Genomic DNA, 11,580 nt, shown 5'->3' on the forward strand with positions numbered 1-11,580 from the left:
ACTGTGCGCACAATCATACCAAATAGGACTCTATCAAACGTTTATATAAGTCTGATGCTGTTGGTTGTACTAGCGGGAATATATTTGACATTAGATGCCAGAACAGAAATGATGATTCACATGGAAAAAGTTGTTAAATGAATGGTGCAATGGAAAACAAAAAAAAATTACGGGTCTGGCAGGTTTGGTGTGAACCAAGCGGTGATAACATGAATAAACAATTTAATTTTTGAAAAATGAAAATGTAAATATCTGGACAGTAATATCGGTTTCACTGCCAGTAAAGGATGGTTTGGAAAGTTCATGCAAAAGTATGCGACGTGAGTTGGTCACGCCCTGGCAGGCAAGCCAACCAGTCGACTGACGATAAGTTACATAACCACCTATCTGCCATTACGCGGTGTCGTATTTGTCATACACAGTATTAGGTGGTAGACTTATTAAGATATATGGTGTGACATATTTATCGTTGAGTGTTATTCTACACATTATAATTATGTGAAGAATATTTCCTTTCACATATTGTTTAAATTAGCCTTGCTATTTATGGATACTAATGCTTCAGAATACGCAATTTCGAATAACACTAACATTTTTAGGACCACAGTAGTCATGCTAAGTGAGGGATTGGTGTACTACAGACCACTTCAACTACAGCAAATTATAAGTTAGTATGAGTGATAGGCTAGTGCAAATATTAGTATTTTTTTATATTGAAATTGAATTAAGACATTAAAATATTATTCAATATGATTATCAAATTTAAATAGTAAGAAAAGAATTTTTTTTTTTTAATTAGTTTTAAAGTTATATCTAAACAATAATTTGTATTGTGGATTTCATTTTTATGGTTATAAATATTAACACACAAATACATTTTAAAAATGTATGATTTGGAGTTTTCAGGTTTTTTTTTTTTAGTGTTTGCAAGGTGCTTAAATTGTTTACTTGTTTGTAGTGTATTGAAAGAAATTGATATTTTAGTAGTGTGTCCTGCCATTAGAACTTTATAAATTCTGCTATTAACTTTGCTTATGTATAAATAAAATGTGGTTAGTCATAAATGAACATGGCCCATTAATACTATATTGAAACTGAGAATTTTTATATTTACTTTGTACAAACATTACTCTAACTTTAATCAAAATTTGCTATTATGAAATATATGTACCTATATGAAATTAAATTGAATATGTACAAATAAATATTTGACTTAGTATTTGAAATTTCAAATAGTATGCTCACAGGCCTAGTGATTGTTGAACACAGATATTTAATAATTATGTAGTTATGATAAAAATAAAGGAGTTCTTGTAACTAATCACCTGCCTTAAAGAAGGCCTATCAGAGTGCAGGAGTTAATTTAATTTATTTGTTTAGCATGGGCTCCTAACAGTCAGTCCTGATGGCTGGACTTGCTCTCTGATTGGAAAAATTACTTCAATTTTGTTATTAAAATCTAGTCTTTTTATTATAGAAAATAGTGATTAAAATGTTATATGAACATAAAGAAATCATGATAGTAGATTTAATTACTAATTACAGAACCTTATTCATACTTACAACTGCAGTAATATAATTCAACGAAGTTTGTATAAATAGTATAATGAGTTTTAATAAATTATTCATTTGTTTGTTCACATTAATTTAAAATTAAATTTTATTTCTAAAAGAATATACTCTTTTCTCTAGAAAGTTAGTAATTGTAATTAATTAGTATCTATTTTGCCCTTAGTAGTATTATCATGAAATTTAATTTAATTCATATAGGTAGTTGACAGAGGTTATCTGAAAGCCTTGTGGTAGTAGAATTTTTTTAAGCAAGAACAGAAACTAAATACTAGTCCAGGTTATTTTTTTTTTTTTCCATAAAAGTTATGAAACTTGAAGTATTTTAAAAATAAAATTTTTAAATTTAAAGGTAACACCTTGCATTTATGCAGGTGTGGTTTCATTGTTTGCCAAGCTTTGATATATATATTGTGTGTACTTAGAGATTTCAATTGATACATTTATGCGTGCGTGTGTGTTTGCGCATACGTGTGTGCATGTGTGAATACATGTATGTACATAATTTGTTTGTTCTGGGTAATGTTTACTTACAGGACCTATAATAACTCGGGTAGCTGATGTATTTCTTGTCTTATTCACTTGCACCTGTGTTGCGTAAACAACCCTTCACCTCCTCGCACAGTAGTAGCTTCAGCCGTCAAGGAGCATGGAACCTGTTGGCTATCACCTATCAACCATCAGGACACGTGTTCTGCTTGTGGTGTGGTTCAATCCCAGCATTTCTCACTGTCAGCGAATTTGTGAAAGCATATCTAAAAGAAAGTTATTGTTTGTTTGTGGGTGTATACAGTAGTATGTATTTAGATATATAGCTGCTGTCTGTCTTATTTTTTATCTGTGAGAAGCTCCACTGGTTAATAATGTTAATGCTTTGTTGGTTGGTATACATGGTAGTTAGCCTCTTTTATTTCGCTGTCCCTGATACCCGGACCGAGGGTGTACTGGAAGCACATTTTAACTGCGCAAATGCTGCTGCGGTTACTGATTTTTCCTTATCCTTCATTATCATAGCAATGGTTCTCTACACAAGTCATTGTCATTTTCACATTTTGAATGCAAAGAAATTTTTCATGAGAATTTAAATGTAAGATTTGTATTGTCAAAAATAAGGTAAAAAAAACAAAAAAAAAACATGGACAACAAAATCATGGGATTAAAAATTCAACACAGGTGGCCCATTTTGGTTTTTTTTTTAACCAGTTTGATTCAAAAATACTAAATTAAAAAAACTGATAAACCTGCTGCACAGATTGGGAGTTGAATTATGAAACAGAAGGAAAGACAAGTTCTCAACTTGTGTAACATCTGATGCATTTGCGAATAATAACAGTAATAACAGTTAAAATTCAGAATTAAATTTATTAAATTCATTTCTGGTCCAAATAAAAAAGCAAGATCTTCATTTTTTTTTTGTTACATCATCATATAGTTTGCCACCAAAATTTAAGACTGGTGGATATTATTTTCTTATACATAAATATAGAATACAATTCCAAGAAGTCCAGATATACTGGACAACTGTTCAGACTCAACGATAACGAATGAAATAAGTACTAAGAACTTTCTTGCTAACTGGTGTAAGAAAGGAAACAGCAAAATGGTTCTTACAGTATGGATTACCAATTCTATTAATTGGACTAGTATTGATTGGTTTGAGGTATCAAAGTATTAATGGTCTCGTCTCTAGTTAATTGTGTAGTTATCACAACTAGAGAAATTCTGATTAAAATCATTCAGTTCTCTATTCCGTTAGTTCTGGTGTTTATTCATTTTGATTACGAATGTTGCCGATGGTAGAGTATGTACCCAGTTTGTAGTAAGAAATTAGTGTCCGGATGATGAGTGTGGAGCCGGTGATGGGTTCCCTGCTCCAACGACTGGCAGTGTACCGTCAGCAGACTAACGCCACCTTGTTTTGTCCTGTCCCACCTGCCTCGGTGTTTGGGGTGCCCGTGTTGCAACTTTCAGCTGCACAGTCGACACTGCTTGACCTCGACTTTCTCAACACCTTCGATAACTTAAGCTCGTACACCTGTGCCCCCGCCGCTGCCTGGAGGCTCCAGCGTGAGTACGCTCTCTGCCGCCGTGTGTCGTTGGTTGTGTGGTTGTGTCCTAGACACGCCTTCTCTAGCTTGTGCATCTTGTGTGACCTAGTGCAGGCTGTTTCTTCGCTAGCAATGGGCATGTTCAGCTTCTATAGTTTAATTTTTCAATACACACCAAGAATCAGGTTCAAGTTAAATTTTTGTCCCTAAATGTATATCATACATTCCCAGTAGCTAAACATTTCTTGATCAAATCTGGAAAATCACACTAATGCTCTTTTTTTTGTGGTTTCTTATCAGTTTATGTATCAAATAGTTTTATATTTTTACACTGTCACTGGAAATTTTAAGTATTTGGATTACATGATTGATTATTTAATAAGATAAAATTTTTAGCAATAATGGTAATGATTTACATATTTAATTTGTGAAATTTTATTATAGTTTTATTATATGTTTTCGGGTTTTTAACTGTTTTCAAGCAATTGATGTGTGCACCAATTTGTTTTGTAACTACATGAATTTTTCCAGTTTGGGATAAGAAAGCATCACACGTGCAGTAGGTAGCCAGTCAGGTTGCAATAGTCCAGTACTCATGTTGCTAGTTTATGCATGAATTCATAACACACCTAATGTCTGTATACAAGCAAACAGATAGGAAAATCAATAATAGTTTCTTTAGTTTACCAATCTTACTGATAATACCTTTTTATTTTCCGGTTAAACTGTTAATTTATTAATAAATCATAAAAAATAAGAGTGAAGGAGAATTTTACTTAACAATGTGTTATCTTGAGAATAGTTTTACAGTTCAACAGATTATATATACAGTATAGCTTCTACAGTTTGACTAGTTAGTATGTTGTATTTTTATTACTATCTGCAAAACACCCTTCAATCAATTATATAATTTTAATTGGAAAATGTAGTACCAAACTTAAAGTGAAAATTCATGTTTACATGTTTGACATGATTTAATTTGACTAACGCTACCTGCTGGTGCAGCCTTACCTGAAAACAATTTTTTATCAGTCCATGTCATCAGTCCTGTCCTGTTTGAAGCTTCTGGAATTAACGGAACTATCAAATACACTACATTACTATAGCAGAATTTAAAAGAATTGTAAAATCTCAGGCAAACTGTGTGCCAGAAATAAGCATTTTTATGTATGTTTGAAATTAATAATTGTAGATAATTGAGGTGCTGAAAGATTCAGCGTACTTTTCGTCCGACTGAATTATTATTTTGTTGTATAATAAGATTAATAAGTATTATCATATTTATGAAATGTATTTAGTTTTTTTTTTTTATATGATACCTACATGTCTCAGTACTGGTATCGAATGAATTTAGTGTTTGACAAACATACTGTGCACCTGAGCTGCCATCTAGCTGGTAATAATTAGGAAAGCTTGTCACTTTTGAATAAAAACAATAGTTTTGTCAAAATGCTACGTCAGTTTATTATACTGTTTTCTGCTTATATTGAATAAAATTTTATGTACCTTTATTATATGAATATTTCTACCTCATGTAAGTATAGTCATGTACAACTCACACATCCAAACATACATCAATGTAACTTTGTTAATTTTATGACTCAATGAATAACCATTATTTACTTTGTCAATTGTGTTACATTTAAAGTACATAACTTCTTGAAACAAATAGGAAAACATGAATACTTGGTTACTATCATTTATTTAAAATGCATTATGTTTGATATAGTGAAACTTTAAATCAGGTTAATATGATGAGAAACCATAACAGTGCATTCTTAGTGCTCTAATTAATGAGCTGGTTGAATACTACCTATGTAGTAGTTTTCATGCAACAGTGTTGCCATTTAAGTGTAGCCAAGTATGAGTTACTTACATAACCATAGTTTCATTATAGATGGATATGATGTACAGAACATTTTATTTGAAGGCAAAAATAGTAATAATTCTAAAACAAATATCAAATACAACATTTAATACTTTTTAATGTATGTTTACCAATGTTTCCATGTTTTCTACTGCAATGCAGCATACTTCATTGAATATATCTGAATACTGATATAGTTTTAAACCTTGTAGGCCTATATTCTTTCTTTTATGGCTTTAAAATGTAGGAGAAGAATCAATATGTACCCATTTTTTTGTATACAGACACAAAAGTCATTGTCATTAATGATGAGGCATACTGTCCTCCTTGCAGATAGAAAAGGTAGTTTCAAGCCGCCAGCCGTTCGCAGATTGTCCTGTACTCGCAGAACTGGCAGTACTGTTTTCGTGGGCATTTCAATTGTGTGATTTTTGAATGGTTGTAATTATCTAAAATCAACAAAATAAAAACAAAATCTTTTTCTGCTTGGCCTACAGGTAGATTTCAAAGTTAATATTTCCGTACACTTGAACATAAGGGCTAAAGTCCATTTTAACTAAATGCCACCTTTTGCGGTAAAGGTAGGTTGAATAAAAAATTGTTTATGATATTTAGAAGGATACAATAACTTTGAATGAATTTGATACTGTATCTGCTAAAGGAGTTAGGACATTTTTTGCCCTACAAACCCCTATTGTTTCTGCCCTTGGCACTAATTTTTGGTATCATCAAAAATTTTTAAATAAAAGTGTTTGTTTCTACTCTTAAGAGGTAGTACATTATAACTCTAAACAGAAGCAATATACTTAATATTATGAGCGCTATCGTTGTTTTACAATTTTTCTAAAAATTCTTTCTTCAGTTCTACCATCTTTAGTCAGTTATTGCTCATTATTGATTATGTCTGAAATTTCCAATCTCTTTATTTTGTGTATCAGTTTGGAAGTAATTTTTGTTACAACATTACAACAGTTATGGTGTTGATGAAATAGGGGTTTAAATGTATATATATATAAATGTATATCTTTTTTAGTTGAGAATGGTTTTAGGGTTGAGGGACTAATAACACAGAACTAGGTGGAAATGCTCTGGAAGTCACACGGTGCCACTATGGTAATAACTGCAATAGATAGTATTTCTTCCAAATCTACCTAAAATTTCACTTTGTAGCTGGGTAATCATTCATGTAGTTTCTGTTGGTGTTGTAACTGAAAAATGTTTGAAGGGAGCCATTCTGCTGTATATGTACAATGGTTACACACATTTGAAATGTTTCTTAATTTTCTAGAACCTTTGTGAAACTAAATATATATTTTTTTATTTAGTAAAATAAAAATAATCATATTTTTCTTTTAAAAAAATAATAACCAGTTGAAAAATAATATTGTTTTAAACTTTAAATGAAGGCTTGTAGCATTGTATGAAATAGTAGTATTTATTATGTTCCTTGAAATTCTTATCAACATTTTTTGATCGATAGAGAATTCAGTCAGAAATATGAGGGTCTCTAGACTAAATGTGAGTAAATAAAGTATTTGGAGACAAGTGTTTTTGTTTATTACAATGCTGAGAGTAAGATTAGCAATTGAACATTTACTTGCTCACGTATTTGAATTAAAAATTTATATTGTCCATGTGTATGGACCCACCGTAATAATTCTGAGCTGGTCACTGCATAATTTTCTGCTGGTGTGTGCTCTGTTTACCAAGTGCGTGACACCAATCTGCCGTGGTTTTACAGTAGTGATTTTGACACTGTTAACTCTTTATTTATTTATTTATTTGTCACTTGCCCAACAACATTCAAGGGCTTTTTCGGTGGGCACGACACACACAGACAGACAAAGACAATAAGGTCACTGCAATTATGTGGACACCCCTCCCCTCCCTCCCCCGCCTGCACTGGAGCTGAGGAGGTCCACAGCAGGTAGGCACCTCCGCAATTGACTAAGGGCGCGGTTACACGGGAGTCTGAACTACTTCAGGTGAACATGTTCAGCTGTTGAGTGCGGTTACACACAGTCTGAACATGTTTCGTTCGAGGCCATTTCCCATTTAACTTAAACAGGTTGGCAAAGTAGTTCAGATCGACATATCTTCTACATTAGCCTCTGATTGGCTGTTTAGAATATAAACAGTCCTTTGCAGAAATTCAAGATGGAAAGTGTTCTTGACACAAGTTCGAGTAATATTTTACCGAATGCAAAAAAAAATCAACAGGTAATTTTATCCTGACCTTAATTTTCTTAAAACTGAGATAGGTACTCTCGCTCCTAAAATAATAAAAAATATGTTTAAGAAATTTTACTGTGCATGTTGTTTAAATTCCCAATTTGTAAAAAAATATTGAGCCATATGAAAACACATTCCATTTCTGCTGATAATACTGTATAAACAAGTGAGAAAATCCCGTGTTTTCTGGATATAAAATAGAGAAGATCAACAACAGTCATTCGTTGACAGTAGACAATCGGTTTTAGAGCTGAACACGCTTTTCAGCAACTACCGTGTAACCGTACACTGTCGCGTTTGTAAATGTGTTTACTTAAACATGTTCACCTGAAGTAGTTCAGGTTCCCGTGTAACCGCGCCCTTTCACACGTAAGGTGAGTGAGTCCCACACTTGCAGCGACCAGAACACTTACAGATACAATCAAACACAAAAAATAACAAAATGTAAGGATAAATAAAAACATAATAACAATAAAACAAAGAATAATACATTAAAATAACAAGAAAATTTACATTGAAAATTGTATCATTTGAAAATAGTCTACAGTGTGTGTAAACATGTGTATTTTTTGTGATTGCTAAGCGCATGGCATGACGTATGAATTTTCTAGATTTTCAACTACTTATTTATAATGGAACAAAGAAAATAATGTTTGCTGTGATTGAAAGCTTGATTTTTTTCCAACTTTGTACTTTTTTCAGCGTTTGATTGCTTTGCAACTTTTACACTAGGGCAAGGTGGCCAGCCTTTAATAGTGACGGTCAATTACAAATTTTACATATCAGGATGTAGTGTCAACGACAAACACATTTCACAAGTTTTAATTGTGTTTTTGGGTTATGGCCAGTGATGAGTCATATTTCCTTTTTTTTTTTTTTTTTCTCAAATCCGAATCTCTTGAATATGAATCTAGAGCTCACTAGTTAGGAATAAAATAATATAAACAAAAACACAGAAAATTAATTTTTGACGAAGTATGGAACCCATTAATTATTATTATTATTTTATTTTTTTTTTTTGCAGACTTTCCTGCAATACTGAACAAACTTTTTCAAAGCACAATAGCTGGTACAAACACAAACTCTACTTTAATTTTTTTTCTAAGGAAAAATAATTCAGTCTCTCTGTCAACCACACATGTCACAATTCTTTTTAACCTATTTTATGGTTTTTGAGATTGTAACAATACATCAGCTTAAATGACAGCTCCTATATATAGCAGTTAAAAATATAATAAACATAGTAAAATTATGCAGATAATTCAGTGGCGTAGCAAGCGGGTGGCAGGGATGGTCCCCATCAGGGGCGCCACCGCAAGGTTTCGCGGTTACTGAACCTTCCCCCCCCCCCCTTTTAAATACAAGAGGGGGCGCCATTTTCATGTCTGGCCAGGGGCGCCAGTCACCTTAGCTACGCCACTGAGTTAATTTATTTCCTGTTGGTTGAACTGGCCGCTGTCCAAGCTGTGCTGTGAAAAACAATGTCACAAGTTGTTCGCTACTGCTCTCCACACACACACATCCCTCTTACTTCACCCCTCCCCCCCCCCCCCTCCTAGCTTATTGTCAGTAGGTTTGATAATGGATGGATTGCAAACTACGTTATTTAAAAAAAAAACACAAGCCTAATATGGGACTTGAACCATTGGAGGTTGAGTGATTAGATCAGTCAGGCAGTCTGGGTTCATTCTACTTGCAGTGTACGTACCATCTCTGAAAATTGTGTGAGAGAGAGACACATACACACACACAAACAAATTCAACTTAAACAGTTAATAGTAGTAAAATAGTATATTTTTATGTGTTTTAAAATTGTTCAAGTTTAATTTGTCTGAAAATATACAAGTGTACTTTAGAGTTAGAGTAGTCAAATGACAGCGCCTCCTAAAGAAAAATTGTAGACATGTCTGACTAGAACTAACTTACTGCAACTGCTGCATTTATTACAATGTTGATAAATGTTCTTTTATTAACTGGTTTTGGTAAATCCTTTAGGTGTGATGTTTTGTTTGCATTGTCTTTAAGTAATAAACATTTTGCATTTTATAACGTTAAAGTAAAAAGTTGTTTTAATGTGTGTGGCTTAAACCTGCATGTCAACAATAATTCATTATTTAATTTTCGAATTCATTACTGTATGCATGAGTATTGTGTGTTTCTGCATATTTAAGATATGTGTATAGTATGTTTGTGTAGTACTTAACTCTATGATGGGTACTAAAAAGTGAATATTAATTTAAGTATTTAAGTATCTGTAAACACATTGTAGGATGCTGATCCGCCCCACGTAAGGGCGTAACTTTGTAGTCTGTATAGTTATCAAAGCATGTGTAAATGCAAAGGTGTGGCCTCTCTGTGTGTGTGTGTGTGTGTGTGTGTGTGTGTATGGTGGAAAGCCTATATAAAATAAATATGCTTTAAATTTATTTTTAAGTGTTACCTTTTAGTCACATTTTACACATTAACACTACTTGCATTAATGTTTAGTCAGTGTGTGTTTGGATTAGCTGGAAAGCGCTATAGCTCGTGATGAGTACCTTTTCTGGTATTTTGGAACAAGCATGGTGCATGCTGTTATTATTTAAATAGTTAAATTATGTAGCTTTAAATAGTGTTTGTCTGCAAGGTATAAATTTTGAATTCAGTGTTAGTTAAGTGGTGGAATTTTGATTGTTTGCCTGAAAGTTAAAGATGATGTAACAGAGGCTTTTTTTTTAACTTTCACAAACAGAAAATGTCAATTATAAAAAAATAGTTTCCTCTATACAGCAGAAGCTCGATTAACTGTCACCTTTGGAACCAGGGGGTGGTTAGAATGCTAAAAAGGTTGGATATCCAGAGGAGAATGAAACAAGTCATTCACAGATTTCAAAAATATATCAAAATTAAGTAAAAAAAAATTCAATTTCTAATAACGCGAAAGGAAAACAAAAAAAAGTGTAATTTTTTTTGTTTTGTGTTTATTTCTTAAACCTTGACTTTGCGGCTTCATCACGCCACTTATTTGCCTACAATATGTCCGTAGCTGTAGTAGTTGAATGTTGTTCCAAATATTTGAGGGCAGTTTCGAACACATCCTGTGCTGCAGAGTGGCTGGTCTTGTCATCTTCTTGCTTTTCTTTATCATCTGACTCTTCTAGCTTAACACTACACTGTTGCAAAACAAGATTGATTATCTGATCATATGCAAGTTCTTCATTGGTAACAGCAGCGTCACCTTCGGCCACTCATTCCTCTACATAAGCAGGCTGGATATCATTCTGAAGAGTTTGCATTGTCTGACACATTAGTTTCTGGAAGTTCTTGCTCTTGGTTTAGGCTAGGACAACCTTCTTCCATAATTTTTGTTGAGGGGTTTTCTTCCCAAGCTTGAGCAACTGTGTAAATTGCTTCTTTTATGTTGAGGCTTTTCATTGCTTCCGAAAGATCACATTCCTCTTCTGTTTTCTCTAACAAAGCACTGATGTATTTTCTCCTGTAACATAATTTTAACCACTCAATAACACCCTAGTCCATTGGTTGGATTATTGAAGTCACGTGAGGGCTCTAAAATGTAGCTTTCATGCACCTTGTTGGAGTTACCTAGCAATACAATAATTGTACGGGGTGGTAGATATTTCGATTTCAAGTATTTTTTTAACAGCCAGTAAAAATTCATCAAAAAACCATTCTTTAAACAAATAACCATTCATCCAAGCAATTTTTTGAGCTTTGTAATAAACAGGATGTGCTGACATGTTTATATTTTGAAGGCTCTTGGTTTCTTACATTTGCCAATTTCAAACAACAACAATTTATGGTCACCACTTGCATTGCTGCATGTTGCAATGGTTAGCCTGTCTTTTGCTAGTTATGTATCTGTGA

General features: G+C 33.0%; 1 protein-coding gene across 7 annotated transcripts in view; it reads left to right on the top strand.

The window, feature by feature from the left end:
* Positions 1-11,580, top strand: part of LOC134535610 (aftiphilin) — a 38,761-nt gene that overhangs the window by 19,427 nt on the left and 7,754 nt on the right. For 4 of the 7 annotated variants that reach the window (XM_063374803.1, XM_063374809.1, XM_063374805.1 and 1 more), the window contains exon 7: positions 3,541-3,636. The exons of the other annotated variants lie outside the window; for them this stretch is intronic. In XM_063374803.1, the coding sequence (XP_063230873.1) occupies positions 3,541-3,636 (96 nt within the window). The remainder of the gene's footprint in view (positions 1-3,540; positions 3,637-11,580) is intronic. 7 annotated transcript variants of the gene reach the window in all.

The sequence above is a fragment of the Bacillus rossius genome, chromosome 1 (genome assembly GCF_032445375.1).
Source record: "Bacillus rossius redtenbacheri isolate Brsri chromosome 1, Brsri_v3, whole genome shotgun sequence".
Classification (NCBI taxonomy): domain Eukaryota; kingdom Metazoa; phylum Arthropoda; class Insecta; order Phasmatodea; family Bacillidae; genus Bacillus; species Bacillus rossius.